Raw genomic sequence first — 18,201 nt, forward strand, 5'->3', positions numbered from 1 at the left:
CTTTGCACCACCGACTGCAGTTGCTTTCTTTTGTGTTCGTAATATTGAACTTTGTCGAAGAAACACTTTGCCAGTAACTCGGCTGAACACTTTTTTTCAGGATTTGAATAATTGTAGCCAAATTTCATCGATTTATCCAACCCAGATGATCAGTTATTTTAAATAGGAAAAACTAATAAATAATACTAATTAAAAACAGTATCTTTTCAAAATTTCCTTCACACAATTTTTCAAAGTGAGTCTAACAAAAAACAACAAATTGGAGTAAGAAATAAGAAAGTTTAACATAAAATATAAAAATAAAATTTATTAAAATAAAATCAAACTTAAACATTTAAATAAATTCTTTCTTTAAAAGCTTTAAACTAAATATTGTATTATCAAATAAATTGTATATAGTTATTTTAACAACACAAAATAAACACTGTCAACATAAATAATTGTTTGTTTTTGTTTTGTTTGTTTGCTTGTTTGTATGTTTGTTTGTTTGTATATCTACCTATCTATATACTAAAAGCTTATCCAAAGCATATTTTGTTTGTTTGTTTTGTTTTTGTTTAATTTTAATTTTATAAAATAATATTTTTGTTTTAGCAGCGCTCACAAAATAAAAATCCTAGAATCTTTGTATAAAATAGAGAACACTGTACATTAGATATACATCATACAACACTGTTTGTTCTTACTGTTATCATTACCATCAGTTACAAAAATTTACATTTACGAATTTTGGGCGTTTCAGGGATTTTCCTACATATCTATGCCTGCTGTGTATTTTATTTTTCTTAATTTTAACTCTTGAGCTCGATTTTTGTTTTTGGTTTTTGTTTTTTTTTTTTCTAAAATTTACACTTTACATTTCCAAATTTACACACTAAAATATTTTTAATAATTATATAATATTTAATTTTATACTTTATGTTGATTTCTTTTTGTTTGTTTGTTTAAAAGTAATTTCTTTGTAGTTTTTTTTTTTATATTTTTAATCTCAATTCTAGTAAGGCTCTGTGATTTGTTTTTTTGTTTTTGTTTATGTCTTAAGTTTTCCTTTGGTTTATACTCAAAAAATATTTGTTTTCTCTTTTTGTTACTTTTACTCTTCATCTATCTATCTCATTTTATCATGCTTAAAAAAAGTTTAGTTTAGGTCATGTTTTCACTTCTATTAAAGGATGCAGTTCCGTTACTTGCGTAGCCGGATCTGTAGTAGTTATAGTAGTACGAGAAGCTTTATTTTGTTTCTTATTCTGTTTTGTTCGCTTAGTTAAAGGTTGTTTTAGCTTGCGCGGCAATAGTGGCATATATGAAGAAGAAGAAGTGGAGTCGCTGTTGCTGTTGCTGAGGCTGTTACTGCTACGATTGGTGCTCCGAAATTCACATATAGAACTCCTGTTCGATGAGTAGAAACTCTCGAGTATAAGCCGAATGCTAGCACTTCGGGATGAAGGACTTCCGGCTGGGCAGCAGGCAGAGGATGCTGAGGGCCATCACGATGTGCCATATTGAGTGGACGATGTGGTAGTTTTGCTTGGTTTGGAGGAAGGCGTAGCATACGAGGCCCACCATGACGAGCACCGTTCCGAGGGGCATGTAGAGGCTGAGGTACTTTTTGGCGGGGAACAGTTTGCGTGATTTCTGGCAGCGAAGTCCCCAACTCGCCGATATTATGCAGATACCTGTGAGAGCTGGGGCTAGGAAAACCCAAAGACTTTGCTTGTTGAGTTCCGTTCCGAAAGCCAACAAAATGGCGCCCAACATGTGCAGCAGGGAGACGAATTGCGGCCGTATATGGGCCATTGCCACTAGTGTCACCCAGATTGCCAGAAGGCCGCAATAGAAGTCGCAGAACTGCAGCACCCCGATCTTCACCAGACAGAAGCTGTACTCATCCTCACCGGAATCGCAGGCATGGTAGAATGTGGAGAAGAACATTGCAAAGAAGTAAATCACTGACTCGGTGTAGTACTTCCTGCGGACGCCCATGTAAATGCTGGGTATGAAAAGGAGGTTGCTAAGTGTAAGGAGTAGTGATGCGACAAGAATTGAAATGCTCGAAGGAACCTGTGCGTCCTCGGTGCAGTCCCATCCTCGATAACCCTTCATACACACACAAGTGGAGAAGACAAAGCCTCCCGACATATAGTGATAGCACCTGCCGAAGCGGCCACATCGACCCGCAACACAGGGACTCGACGATATCGTAAACACCACCGAGGTGTTGCAATTGTCCAAAGCGAAGTGTTGCTCGGTGGCAAATTTGTGGTGGCTTTCAAACTTTTTCGTCATATCAACGAAGTCATCGGAGCATTTTGAGTCCATCATGCATTCTTTGATCTTGAGGGTTTCAGTCTCGTTCATCTGTGCCACACATTTCCTGTCGTTTATGCACGTCTGGTAGTACTTTGCGGCATGGGCACAGGCACAGGGTGGTCGCATTGTCTCCAACATCCCCACGTATTTCTTAACGAACTCTTTGACACTGTCTATGATGGTTACTCGTGCTGCAGTCTCTGCTCCATGACAATAGAGCCCCATGGTTACATACCACTGACCACTTTCCGGGAACGGAACATGAATCAGTCCGGTGCTGGTGTTTGAGTCGGTGTTGTTTACTATGCTGGATGCTGGCAGAACTTTCCTTCCATAGCGGCATTTGTCTGGCCAAGTCGGCTCCCCAGGTTCTCCCATTCGCATGCAAACGATTATAGTCTGGTTACTGCGAGGCAAAGCCTGATCGTCCTCCTCTTTGTCATCGGAGTCCTTTCCAACCGGCGGCCGACCAATAAGTTTCTCTGCCAAAATGCCACTGCGTTCGGTCGATGGCAGAGGTGTACCTTTCAAATCGAGTCCTTTGAGGCCGTGCTTCATAGAAACGGCAAAGCTTAGAGTCCCTCCGATGTCATAAACATCGCCAACCTCAAAACTAAAACCGGCCGGTGTGCCTGCGGTTAGATTTAGCACAAGCGGAACTGTCCCATTGCTGTCCGGTATGAGATCGTAGTCGAACATGAAGAACTCTCTGTAGGTCTGTCGTAGGAGTGGGTAAAATTCCATGTCCCGGTAGATTATTGGTTTCCAAGGGACACTGCCAGCCTCGCTGCCGCCGCCACCACCACCGCCGTCCGTCTCCTCATCGTCCTCTGTTGCCAGATTATGGAAATCAATTTGCAGCGAGTATTCCATCTCGTACCAAGTGGTGTTCGATGTTGTGTGGCCAGAGACATCGTCATCGGCAGAATCCGGATTGACGGTACTAGCCATTCCGCTTGCACTGTCCACCCACCTCTGGTACTCATCAATGGCGTACAGATGTTGAATTCTCTGATTATCGGTAAAACCCTCAAGATGCATAGATGACGATGCCCTAGACGACCTGCTGACTGATGATGCAGCAGCAGCGGCGGAGGCAGGGTAAACAGAGGCTGTTGACGGTGTTCCCTCCGATACGACAGATCCAGCAGATTCGCCTGATGCTGATGCTGCTGCTGACATTGATGCGGCGGAGGGCTCTTGGAACTGTTCGAATCGAAGCCGGATAAAGTGCCAGGCACTCGAGTGCACATAGAACTCAATGGATATCTCACCAGTTTGGTTGGGCTTTATGATTGTACTTTGGATGTAATTGGTGTCAGTGGGCAGTGCATTTGCCTGGATATAGAAACCAACATCCGGACATGTCAGGCAGCCATTGCCAATTGTTATTCTTGCGGTGGCAACACCAACATTTTCGGGCACATAGAATTTATAAATGATTTCACTGTTTGTGGCGATTGTGGCATTCGTCGTCGTCGTCGACGATGAGCTTGATGTAAAAGCTGATGATGACGACGAGGTCGTACTTGTAGTCGCTGTTGCAGTCGTTGTCATTGTCGCCGCTGCCGCTGACCTCGTCGTCGTCGTCGTCGTTGGGGGTGATGATGATGTTGGTTGTTGTGGCTCGTTGCTTGGAGTTGATGATGATGATGACGTTGTTGTGTTTGGTCGATTTAGAGCCGCTTGGTTTGTGAATGTGGCATTGGTCAGCGCCGATGCCGATGCCGTTCCCGATGTAGATGTTGCATTGTTTAGGTCCGTACTCGTTAGGGTGCCATTATGTACTTGTCCACTATTTAAAATAATTGGAATAAAACGTGACACGGACATTTCGGCCAACAGGAGAGTCTCACATGAAGCAGCTAAACCTGGAAATGACATAGACAAGATATACATTTAGTGGTGTTAAAAACGATTGGAAAACCTTTTATATTATGCATTTGTAAAGTTTTGTATTTTTTCCTTTTGTTTTGTATTTTGAACAAGGCCCTTGGTTTTGGGGAGGTGTGAGAGGAAACGGGTAGAGTGTTGGCTTTGAAAAAGAGGAAAATGGACGTATTGTGTTTTAAGAGCACTCTCTGGCTCTGGTGGTGATAGGTAAGAATTTAGTAGAATTATTTCACACTTAATGTGTCGCATATGGGTTGGAGCTTGGAGCTTTAAGTGAGTTTGGGAATGGAAAAAATCAAACAACATTGAATTTTGTGTTCACAAAAGTTGGAATGGATTTTAAAATGTTTTTTAGTAAATTATTCAAATATATCATGATGCATTCCTGTACACACCATGTACAACAATATTAAATTTAGATGAAAGTCATCTCATTGATATCTAAAATGCTTATATCCTTTGAGGACCTATTTACAGAAGAATTTTGTATTTTTTCATACTGAAATTGATGGATTGTTGTGGTTTAAGGTCTGAAAGCATCAAAAAATACTAAATATGGAAAAAATTTAATTGTTCAGTTTTTTTTGCTGAAATATTGAAGTGGAATAGTTATGCTACACCACAAACATTTTATGTAGGACAGGATCTATACATGTATTTAATCCGTTTAATACGCTCACATACAATAAAGGTACATGTGTAATATTCGCAGTGATTGATATTTTTCTAGGACTATTTAGAATCCTGCAAAAATTGCATTTTCATATTAGAGTTTCAGATTCAGATTAATATTTTATGTAACTTCCAAATTTTGTAAGGAAATATTGGAGAACCGAAAGCCTTGAAGTTTCTTAGCAATAAAAATACGTTCAATCAGAAATTGTTATTGGTAAGACTTTTTATCTGCAAATAGTGAAACAAGCTTATTCCACAATGAGATTATTGAGATCAAGTCAATTAAGCAAAGATTCACTGATTTGTTAGCAGTCTTCAAAAATGATAGAAGTTTGTTGTTGGACTAAAAAGGTAGAAATGGTGTTTAATGTATACATCTACAGAAATACAATCACATTGCTGACAGTTTCTTCATGTGGAATCAAATATTGATGATCAGGGCTAGTTTAAATATGAGTCATTCGGGGCAAGTTCAAACACTTGTAAAATGGATTGAATTTTTCTGGAAGGTAAAAATGAATAGAATTGACCATACATTTCATTTGTTAAAGTCCAATTAAAAATACATACTATATACATAACAAGTTTTAGAATAGAGCTATGGAATGTAAAAAATGTTGGTCTTCGAAAATTGAGTGGCAAAGATAGTTTCTAGGTGGATCCAGAAGATGTATTTGAGACGCCCAGATTTTGGATAGAAACTCGGGAGCTTTATAAAATATGTATCATTCAAAAATAGGAGCCAACATTTAAGAATTTTTCAGTGAAAATAGAAACTTAAATCCTTAAAATGCCTGCATTATAAACTTCGATATTTAACTTTTCAAAAGGAAAGATTATTCGGAGGGAGGTTAAACTTGAAATAAAAAGTAAGAATATTATTGAAAAAAGTCAATATGTTAATTCGATGTCTATAAATTTATCCATTTGAAAAATTTACCTAGACAACCATTATTTTGACTATTCTCAATGTAATTTGTTTAACTTAGTTGATTTTAAATGAATCGCAAAGATAGACTTTCAGAAACGCAATAAACCAATTGTGGCCAAAGCCGATTCAAACCCACGATCTAAATATTTTTGATTTTGACGAGACTAAGACGAGTCAATATATCTTTCTTTGCTCTCAAAATATTTGAGTCAAAAACCATTTCTTATCGGTTTCTTGTTGTTTTGGTGTTTAAAAAAAAAACTTGTTCAATTGAATTTCCTTAGAAAACAAACCTAAAAGTTGGCAAATGCTTTGCATAATGATAAAATAAGTCTGATTTCAGTATCTTTTTTTGTTTCCTAAATTTTTAGTCGGAAACTAATTTTTACCAATCTAAGCAGGATTTTTGAAAATTTGTATTTCTTATATAAAAAAAATACAGATTTAATTTTTCTTAAACTATTATCTTCTTTTGACATCAAAATTTAGCATAGAATCAATTGATTTTGAAGTCAATACCTTTATTTATCACGAGATATCGGGAATCAAACATCAATTGTTACAAATTTTGTGTAGATTTTAATTTTTTGAACATGTATTTAAGCTGAAAATCAATTTTTACCAACATTTAGTTGTTTTTTTTTTAAGGTTTTATTTGTTGTAAAATTAATGTCAATTCGATTTTTCTCAAAATTTATTTTACCAGATGTCAAAAATATTATTCTTCGTTCAGTTTCAGTGTTTTTGATTTATAAAAATCCGTTGATTGATTTATAACTTCCCACAGGACGTTATTGTAATGGGTCCGATTTGTCGATTTGAAAATTTTGACTTTCTCGAAGTTTCAAGGTCCCTAGATCCGAAAAGAGTCGAAAGAAAGAGATTTCGACTTCAAATTTGCTATACAGATTGTTTGCAGAAAAAAAGGGCTTTCAAGAAAAATGTGTTGGTGTTTTTTTTTACCGTAGCAGTTTTAAAACAAGATGAACATTTTGGTTAACCCTAAATGTCTCACGAACCAATTACGCAAGATACTTGAATTTAATTTGATATTATATATTGTAACAAAATTCCAAACCAATGTATTTTTGAAAAAAAAAATCAATTAACGTTTTTTTATAAATCAAAAAAACTGAAATAAAAATTTGAGACCTCGAAAATTTTACGAATAAAAAATGATTTTATCTCCAAAAACAACTTTGTGCAACGAAAAATAACGTTCTTTACATTTGGTAAAATTTTGAGAAAAATCCAATTGACAGTTTTTTTATAAAGAATAAAAACCTATAAAAAAACATTGCTCAAAGTTGGTCAAAATTGAATTTCGCCTCAAATATCTTTTCGAAATTTTGAAATTATGGGTTCAAACTAATTTAAACTTATAAAATTATTGTTTTTAATATTCTGAAAAATTTTATTTTTTGTACATCAAAAGAACATTTGTATTTTACTTCCTTAAACTTTGTTACTAAAAGTACTACTTTTAACTGAGGACTGGACGAAGAACATAATATGAATTGGAAATTCAACCTTTTCCAAAAACGCAACACAAATTAATCTATTTTTTACCAACTGATGATCCCGGGGGGGGGGTTTCATATGAGCCAAAAAGCTTATACAGTTAAGTTGTATAAGTAAAGATTTCATTTAAAGATTTATTAGTAATTTAACGATATTCACCAAAAATTGGTTTGCTGTCAAAAACAACTGAAATTTTTAAATTTTCTCAAGAACTAATGCACTGATTTCTCCTCTTTCTGTGCAAACTCTTTTTGATGATCAAATGAAAAATATTTATGATTATTTTTTATGATCAAAAATGTCTTTTTTTATTTTTAAAAAAATATTAATTTTGTTTGACGAAATTAAAATGTAAAATGTAAGCTCTTTATTTAGTGCTTACCAAAATTATTTTTAAGACAAAATTAAAATTTAAAATGATTTTTGAAAAAATAAGTTAATTGAGATTTTTTGAAAAATAAAATGGCATTTAAATGTTTGAGAAAAACTTATTTTGAAGGTACATTTTCAAATCTTAAAACATAGGAAATATTTTTAAACAGACTTTTTGGGAAAAATTAGAAAGGTATAGAGTGCATTTTTATTCGAAATCTGTCAAACTAAGTTGTTAAACATGTCAGTTGAATGTCTGAAATTTACACTGCTTGAACTTTTTTGTCTGGCTACACGAAAGACCGGGTGTATGCAGGTAAACTTTTAAATCTTGAGCACTCAAAAACCATAATTCGTCAAGTTATGGTTGAGATAAACCTCAATATGTGTCAAATAGTGGTCGAAAATATCTCAAAAGAATCAATGCGTGCAACAATTCGCGTGGTGGTCATTTAAATGATATACAGTTTCACACATAATTTCAACGTACAACTTTATAATAAGAAAGAGCCTGGGATGCGACCCACACTGATAACTTCCCATCCCGTCTGTCGATTTGTCTTGCTTAAAAGTTTGTCTATATGTACTTGTATCAATTTTTACCAAATTTGCGTACTATTTTTTGTAGATTTTATTTTTTTTGAAAAAACGGACTGTTGGATTTTTATATAAAAATTACTGAATATCGAAAACAATATTTTCTGTGAAATAAAATAAGTTTAAAGCCAATATTTTTAATTTTTAAAAAGTTATTTGAGTCGAAACTAGATTTTTACCAAGTTTTAGTATTGTTTTTTTTTTAGAGTTTTATTTTTTGTAAGAAAACTGTTAATTCGATTTTTTGCAAAATTTTACCGAAAGTTGAAAACAATATTTTTTAAAAGATAAAATTAGTTTGAAGCTAATATCTACAATTTTTGAAAAGATATTTGAGTCGAAAATCAATTTTTACCAATTTTTGTAAAATTTTGTTTAGGTTTTATTTTTTTGTACAAAAACTGTCTATTCGATTTTTTTCAAAATTTTACTGAATGTTAACAACAATATTTCTTATAAGTAAAAATTAGTAAGAAGCTATTATCTCAAAGTTTTGAAAAGATATTTGAGTTGAAAATTATTTTTTACCAACTTTTGTTAATTTTTTTTTCGGTTTTTTTTTTTTTTTTTTTTATTGTCAACTCGATTTTTTTTCAAATTTTTACTGAATGTTGACAACAATATTTTTTGAAAGATAAAAGTAAATTAAAGCCAATATCTCAAAGTTTTGAAAAGATATTTGAGTCGAAAATCAATGTTTACCAACTTTTATAAATTTTTTTAGGTTTTTATTTTTTGTAAAAAAACTGTCTATTCAATTTTTCTCAATATTTCGATATTCAATTTTTACCAACTTTGAGTAAAGTTTTTTTTTAGATTTTTATTTTTTATAAAAAAACTGTCAATTCGATTTTTCTGAAAATTTTATCAGATGTCAAAAACATTATTCTTCGTTGCGCAAAATTGTTTTATAGATGAAATCGTATTTTAGTCGTAAAATTTTGGAGACGACAAATATCTCTACGGGTTATTGAGCTATGGACGACAAACAAAAGTCGAGAACGTACTGACGTACGAATTAACGTACTCACGCACGAACAGACATCTTTCTAAAAATCTTTTATTTTGACTCTAGAGACCTTGAAACGTCGAGAAATGTCAAAATTTTCATGCTTTATGGGCCTATGTGTTTTATTTACGTTTACGTTTGAAACCTCATAATGGGTAACACTGTATAATATAAAATTAAATTGTATTCGCTAGTCGAATTAGTTCGTGAGATACTTATTTTGTGTCAACAAAAATATTCATTTTTTTAAACATTTTTTGAAAGTCTGCATTCTTTGTGTTTAAACTGTATAACAAACATAAGTCGATATATCTTTTGGGTCTTGAGTTATGGACGACGAAAAAGACTTCCCGAAAACGCATGCCCACACAGACTTTTCTCTAAAAATCTTTGATTAAGACTCTCTGAGCCTTGAAACGTCGAGATATGTCAAAAAATCAATCATTTATGAAGTCAAAAAGTGGCTTGCGATAACTTTTCATTTGTCTCCTGTCAATTTTTTTTTCAAAAAGTTCAAAGTCAATATCTTTCTTGGTTCTTAAGATAATCGAGTCAAAAAATTTTGTAATAGTTTTATATTGTTCGTTTGTAAAAAAAATAAGAAGTTATTAATTGGATTTTTCCAAGATATTATAACTTTGGTTTCGATATTTGTTTTTGTACCCGAGATATTTTAGTCGAAAAATAATTCTTACAAATTTATGTTTCGTATAAAAAACGCCAATTGCTGGACCTTTCTGTAAGAATAACCCGTTTTGAAGTCAATTTCTCGAGTATTCGATACGAAAATTTGTCATTACAAATTGTGTGTAGTAATTTTTGTAGAATTTTTTAGTTTTAGTTTTAGAGGCAAACTTCGTAACTCATTAAATTTAAATTCCACCAAAAACCAGGAATTCCATGTTTAAATATTTTTGTATTAGTTTAAAACTCTTAGACATATGAAGTAAATTAAATAGCACGTCATATTTTTTAAGAGATTTTGGTTTAGATTCTAGAAAAACTAACGCAACAATTTACCTGCTGTCGTTAAGGACAAAATTAAGCCACGTAAGATATTTGTTATATGCCTGATCTTTAATCAAATGAAAACTTTCCAAAAAATGTCGCAAGGGATTTTCTTGTCATAAGTCTATTAAATTTTAAAAACCATCTTAGTTCCCTTCAAATATTAATCACTTCCATATGATTTTTGCAGCCTTAAACTATAAAAGACATTTAATCGTGCCTTTCTAAGGCAATAACGTTTACCAAATTCAAAAGAAATCTGCGATATAAAATATAAACCATTCTAAGTACTTAAATCAAAAGCCTTAGAAAGAAAAAAACAATCCAAAACCAATTGAATCGAATTACCAATGCCTATGCCATCATCATCACTAAAAACCAAAATTTGATAGTCTACTTAACATTCTTTACAATCCAATAGAAATACCAATTTGTATATATTTTTATAAAACCCTCTTGACACATCGTCATCATCAAAATCCAACATCAACATCATTGGCCCAAAGTAAAAAACATACATATGTATATATATTTTTTACATCACAATGAATATTTAAATTCCATCAAAGAATATCTCATTAGATTCCATCGAAAATAAGAAGAAAATTCCTCTTCTCACATTATACTCCAATCCTTATGTACATACATACATATACTTCTACATACATATGTGAATTGTAGATGATGTGGGTCCTTAAAATGCAAATATATATTTCTTCAACAAAAGAGTCCTTTTTATAACAAAGCATTTCTAGGGACTATTCTACAGCCATAACCATAGCCATCAGAGAGCCCACATCATTTATGCACGCACCCTAGACACAGACACAACAAACCCCACATTAAGCTTCCATGAAGAGGAGAAAAAAGGAAACTAACAAAAATAAATAATATGAGCATTTCAAGGAATACGCAATTTGCATATCAAGCACCTGACCATACCGCAGAATGTAGACGCAGAGGAGGCTGCCAAACACACAAAAACCTATACACAAAATGAAGCACCTCTCATATACATAAATATCCTTCGAAGGATGAACGCTCTCGAGTGGTGTATATTGACAAGAATCAATGCAGGTTTTCTAATGTATGGCCAGGACGATGATGACAACGAGAACGATAAAGACGACGACGACAACAACTTCGAGGACGACGACAACGACGACAACGATGAGGATAGGGAAATGCAAATTACATGCTCATACTTTGTCGTCTGAGGAGGAAAGGAAGCTTTGTGGAGGTGAACTCATTCAAGCAAATAACCACATCTATTCGGTTCAAGTTGCTCGTCGTGGTTAGCAGAGGACTAAGGAAACAGGAACCACTCAACACAATAGGGAAGTGTATTGGCCTCTGCACTATTCCCTTAGAAAAAAGAACCCTGCTCTTCACTCTTATACTGACGACAACGACGACACGTCGATGACGGACGGACGGAACGAAGTAAGGAAAAGGATCCAATGCTTCTTATATTATTAAGAGTTATTGCAGATGCTTCTTCATCACACATGTCCATCTACTGCACGCCTTAGACACTGCAACCACCCACCCATATGTTGAGTTTCAGATTGCTCATGCTGCAAGGACATTCATGCTTTCGTTCAGTGATTTCGTTTTTCCACCTTTGAAGGAGCAGAATGCATCCTAAGGTTTCCAGATCGAGTTGTCGTCTTTTACTACTTTCCGATTCAAATTGGATTTGCTTACGTGCTGTGTTGCCAGTATTTTGTACGTATGCACTTCCCTTTGAGATGTACCAATAACTAGCAAAGGACATTATTCGAATTTCATCGTCATCGTCCTAAGTCCAGAGCATTTTCTATCTCTCTCTCTATAGGCAACAAAACAAGATCCCATTTCAGGCAAAAGAGAAGAAGAATTCATTTATTCTAAATTGAAATTGGAATTCGCATTTAATGCATCCTGTGAAGGTGTTAATTTGCAAGCAAATTGAATTTGAAATCTAAACGCAATTGGATATAGTGTATAAAGAGGATATCTTCAACCATCCAGAGATTTCCAAAAACCAAGGCTGCAAAGTGTTTTAGTCCTTTTGATATGGCTATCTATCTACGATACGAATGTATGTTCTATATTTGAGTAGGTAGTGTTTAATACGTTTTTTGTCCATAAAAGGGCCTCTTCTGGAGGCAATACAAGAAAGTTATAGAGAGCTCTCAAAGTCATAAGAGTGTAAAGGATTTTGTGATGCATCCCAATTCAATGAGATATATGGTTTCTACATAAATTAGTTTTAATTCCATCAAATAGATATTTAGAGTAGAGTAAATATACTTATACAGGCCTATTTCTATTATTAAGATACACACTCTCACAGGAAGGACGAATTTGAAAGAAAAAGAATGTCCTTAACATTTGGATAGAAGGAAGTAAGAATCTACTGTTGATAAGACATCAATTAAACCGAAAATAATGCTTTGTCATGGAATAAGTTTAATCTCAAGAGATCTAGGATCCATGTACGAGAATGTGTGTAGGGCTTAATGAAATTAGAACTACACTCTTAGTTATGGTTCTGGGTATTATACAGAATTTAAGATAAAAGGTAAATAAGTGAAACTAAATTATTTTACATATCTTTTTTGTTTTACTCAGTTGGTCATGTTTTGGAACTAAGGAAGTCTTTCATCCCAAACCTAACATTTTATGGGTAGATATGTGTAAAAGTGGTATTCATCAAATATTTCTTGGAATTAGAATTTGAATACATTCTAAAAATTGCAATTTGGGCCTAAATTTTTGTTTATATCATTTCTTCTTTGCCTGATGAAATAAAGCCTCATCATAGGGATTCAATTTCTTTGTAGGGCAAGTGGAGTTTAACATTTGTTTAACCTGTTTTAAAAATTAAGTTGTAAGGTTTAATGAAAGGTAAGCTGCAGATAAACAAAAAGTTCCCTAGGAGGGTTTTTAAGATCATATTTTGTTCTAATTATTAATAATTTGTATTTGGAAGAGTTATACTAAGGATCTGGCCCTCCAGGCTGGGGGTTGTGCCGTCGGGGTGACTTCCTGGCCACGTAAAAACATCATAGTTTCGAAGCAACAACAAGCCTCGGATACGGACGGATTCACTGTTGACAACCCACGCAAACGAAATAAGGACAACGAACTTCGGATATGTACGTGGAATGTTAGGTCCCTTAACAGACCACGTGCAGCCGAACAATTAGCGGAAGCCCTAAACTGCTGCAAGGCAGATATTACAGCCATCCAAGAAGTGCGATGGGATGGACCGGGTAAACGCAAACTAAAAGACTGCGATATCTACTACGGCGACTGCTACCGAGAACAAAGACAGCGTCTATTTGGGTGTGGATTTGTTGTTGGAACTAGGCTCAGGCAAAAAGTCTTGAGTTTCAACAGTGTGAGCGAGCGCATCACGACAATCCGCATCAAGGCTAAATTCGCCAACATAAGCCTAATATGCGCGCATGCCCCAACAGAGGAGAAAGATGAAGACACCAAAGATATGTTCTTCGAGCTCTTGGACAAGACATATGAGCAGTGCCCTGGCTATGACATTAAAATTGTCTTAGGAGATTTTAATGCCAAGCTAGGAAGAGAAGACATCTTTGGTGGCATAATCGGGAGATACAGCCTGCACGACACCACCTCCGACAACGGATTCAGGCTGGTCGATTTCGCTGCGGGGCGAGACGTTCTGGTAGCTAGTACGCAGTTCACGCATCTTAATATCCACAAGGGGACATGGAAATCTCCTGATCAATCAACCGTCAACCAGATTGACCACATTGCGATCGACGCACGACACTTCTCCAGTATCCAGGATATCCGAACATTCCGAGAGGCCAACATTGACTCGGACCACTACCTCGTTGTAGCCAAGGTACGGCTACGGATATCCCGATCCAAGCCAAAACAAGGAGGTACTGTGAGAAGATTCGACGTTAGACGGCTACAATCGCAAGAGACTGCCATGTCCTTTTCCGATCGAGTCTCTAGTAACCTCCTAAGGAGTCCTATGCTTCCTGCATTAAGCATTGAAAACCAGTGGCAACATTGCCTTGCAGCCATCAGAGATGCCGCTTCTGAAGTGCTAGGTTTCACACGGCCATCACAGCGAAACCCCTGGTTTGACGACGAATGCCGGCAAGCGCACGCAGCGAAACAAGAGGCATACAAAACGGCGCTGCACAAAAGGACTAGAGCTGCTCGCGAGCTCTACGAGCAGAAGAGGAGAGAGGAACACCGGCTTCTTAGACGGAAAAAAAGAGAGCATGAGAAGCGCGCGATCGAGGAGATAGAGGGATGTCACAACAGGAATGAGGTTCGTAAATTTTACCAAAAGGTAAAAAAAACCTCCCAAGGGTACCAGCCACGAACCGAAGCCTGTAAAGACGATCAAGGGAACATCGTAGTAGAACCACAGTCGATGCTGAGAATATGGAAAGATCACTTCTCCAAATTATATAACGGCGATGACGAACCGAACTCCGCTGTAAGGGAGATAGAACCACTCAACCTCGGCGACGCAGATCAAAAATTCCGCCTACCCGACCTTGACGAAGTGAAGATAGCTATATCTAAACTTAAGTCAAACAAAGCTGCTGGAGCTGACGGCATCACCGCCGAACTATTCAAAGCAGCAGGCGATGACTTGGTAGGGAGCATGCACCAACTCATATGCAAAATTTGGTCGGAAGAAAGCATGCCCGATGAGTGGAATCTCAGCATAGTGTGCCCGATACATAAGAAAGGAGACCCTCTAAACTGCGCCAACTACAGAGGCATCAGTCTCCTTAACATTGCGTATAAGATCCTCTCTGCCGTATTATGTGAACGTCTGAAGCCATTCGTCAACAACCTGATTGGTCCTTATCAGTGTGGCTTCAGACCAGGAAAGTCCACTATCGACCAAATATTCACACTACGGCAGATCTTGGAAAAAACCCAGGAGCTTCAAATCGATACCCACCATCTCTTTATCGATTTTAAAGCCGCGTATGACAGCATCTATAGGGAAGAGCTCTACCGAGCAATGTCTAGTTTTGGCATCCCTGTCAAACTTATCCGTTTGTGCAGAATGACGATGGAGAATGCACGCTGCTCTATCAAGGTCGGAAAAGATCTTACCGATGCATTTGATGTCAAAAAAGGTTTTAGACAAGGCGATGCACTGTCATGCGACTTCTTCAACATCGTTCTGGAAAGAATTGTGCAAAACTCAACCGTAAACACTAGAGGCACAATCTTCCAAAGATCCATCCAATTACTCGGATACGCAGATGATATTGACATAATTGGAAGATCAAAGCGTGATGTCAGTGGAGCGTTTTTGAGCATTGCGAAGGAAGCGAAGAAGATGGGTTTAGTGGTCAATGAGGGCAAGACCAAGTATATGCTGTCATCAAAAAAGGACACTGAACGACGACGTCTTGGACAAAACGTCACCATGGACAGCTATAACTTTGAGGTAGTTAAGGACTTTGTCTACCTAGGAACCGCTATTAATGCAGACAACGACACCAGCGCTGAAATCAAACGAAGAATAACTCTTGCAAATCGCTGCTTCTTTGGACTTAGAAGGCAATTGAGAAGTAAAGTCCTCTCTCGAGCATGTAAAATCACCATCTATAAGACACTCATCATCCCGGTTCTCATTTATGGCGCTGAGGCCTGGACCCTGTCAAAGAAAGATGAGAGCGTCTTAGGATGCTTCGAGAGAAAAATTCTTCGGGCGATTTTTGGTCCCGTACGCATAGATGGAGAATGGAGGAGAAGATATAACGACGAGCTGTACGGGCTGTACAGCGACACTGACCTAGTTAGCAGAATCAAAGTCCAACGGCTTAGATGGCTAGGTCATGTAGAGCGGATGGACATCAACGCTCCAGCCCGGAAGGTCTTCGAATCCAATCCCGAGGGACGGCGCAGTAGAGGAAGACCGCGACTCAGGTGGCGCACCCAGGTGGGAGAGGACCTCAACCAACTTGGCGTGCGAAACTGGAGACAGCTAGCTAGGGACCGAGCTGGCTGGAGACGCTTGTTGGTTGAGGCCCAGGTCCGCCCCGGACTGTAGCGCCACCTTAAGTAAGTAAGTAAGTAAGTATTTGGAAGAGTGTTTTTATGAACTCGTATCAAAATAAGGTAAAATTAAAAAATGTACATTCCAAGAAAATAATAATGTCTTTTCATAGTTTAATAAGACATTTTTACTTATAAAAAATGGTATTCTTTAAAGGTTCTCACCCAACTTGGAGCGCGAAACTGGAGGCACAGGGTGATTTTTTGGCTATTATCTTTTTGGCTGTCAAACATCTTCAGTTTGATCCATAATTTAACCATGAATCGTCTTACAAACGACAAAGCTTGAAAATTATTGAATTTTATTATCAAACTGCGTGATCTGTTAAGAAATTTCATCGCGCACTTCTTGCATTTCCATTGTGTTCAGAGACGAAGCTCATTTTTGACCCAATTGTTAAGTAAATAAGCAGAATTTTCGATTCTGGAGTAAATATCAGCCAGCAGCATTGCAAGAGCTACCAATGCATCCAGAAAAAGTTACAGTTTGGTGCGGCTTATTGGTTGGTGGCATCATTGGACCGTACTTTTTCAAAGATGACGAGAATCGTAACTTAACTGTGATTGGTGAGCGCTTCCGTGAGATCCACTTTTTTTTGCCCAAAATGACATTGCCACATGCCACACACCACGCGCAACAATGGACTTATTGAGAGGTGAGTTCGGTGAACATTTTATTTCACGTTAGGGACCTGTCAATTGGCCGGCTAGATCGTACGATTTAACGGGCTATGTTGAAGCTCATGTCTATACAGCCAAGCCCGCCTCAATTGACGCATTGGAAGACAACATTGAAGCATTTATTCGTGAGATACCAGCTGAAATGTGGAGTAGAAATGAGAAGAGTTTGCCAAAATTGGACTAAGCGGATGAACCATTTAGGACGCAGTCAATGTCAACATTTGCATGAAATATTCTTCAAAAATTAAATTATATGGAATATACTATTGATTCAAATAGAGATTTCATGCATTTTTTGTTTAATTGTATGTGTTTTTTTTGACCGAGATGAATGGAGAAGTTTGTTGGGGAACGCCCTAGCTCACGACGGACTGTAATGCCACCATAAATAAATAAGTAAGTAATTCTTCAAAGGTAAAAAAACTAAAACCTTCGCACAGACCTTAACAAAAGTGTGGCAAAAAATGAGAACAAAAAATTTTGTGTTTTTTAGAGGTATAGAACCTTAGGTTGGTAGCACTTTTTCAATTTGTAGAAATTTTTTCAGCTGTTAAGTGTTTTATAAACTTCCCACAGGAAGTTATTGTAATGGGTCCGATTTGTAAAATTGAAAATTTTGACATTTCTCGAAGTTTCAAGGTCCCTAGAGTCGAAATAAAAGATTTTTAGAAAGATGTCTGTGCGTGCGTGTGAACGTACGTTCGTACGTTCGTACGTACGTACGTTCGTACGGACGTTTTTTCGCGACGTTTTTTTCGTCGTCCATATCTCAAGAACCAGAAGAGATATCGACTTCAAAGAGATGCAGAAAGTGCTCTCAAGAAAATTGCGTGGGTGGTTTTTTACCATAGCAGTTTAAAGAAAAGGTGAAAATTTTGGTTAACCCTAAATATCTTACGAACCAAAAACGCTAGAGACTTGAATTAAATTTTATATAATATATTGTAACGTGTTTTCATAGGAGTATATTTTTTGAAAAAAATCCATTTAACCGTTTTTTTTTTATAAATCAAAAAACCTGAAAAAAAATGTGTAACCTCCAAAATTTTAATGATTTGATCTCCAAAACAATTTTGTGCAAGAAAGAATACTATTTTTGACATCTGATAAAATTTTGAGAAAAATTGAAGTGGCA

The 18,201-nt window shown here is 36.3% G+C and overlaps 1 protein-coding gene across 3 annotated transcripts in view; it reads right to left on the reverse strand.

Annotated features, from left to right (window-relative positions):
- Positions 1 to 280: 280 nt before the first annotated feature.
- LOC129953695 (uncharacterized) overlaps positions 281 to 18,201 on the reverse strand; it is a 248,377-nt gene continuing 230,456 nt past the window's right edge. For all 3 annotated transcript variants that reach the window (XM_056067035.1, XM_056067037.1, XM_056067036.1), the window contains one exon: positions 281 to 4,181. In XM_056067035.1, the coding sequence (XP_055923010.1) occupies positions 1,429 to 4,181 (2,753 nt within the window). In that variant the 3' untranslated portion in view covers positions 281 to 1,428. The remainder of the gene's footprint in view (positions 4,182 to 18,201) is intronic.

The sequence above is a fragment of the Eupeodes corollae genome, chromosome 1 (assembly GCF_945859685.1).
Source record: "Eupeodes corollae chromosome 1, idEupCoro1.1, whole genome shotgun sequence".
NCBI classification, from domain to species: domain Eukaryota; kingdom Metazoa; phylum Arthropoda; class Insecta; order Diptera; family Syrphidae; genus Eupeodes; species Eupeodes corollae.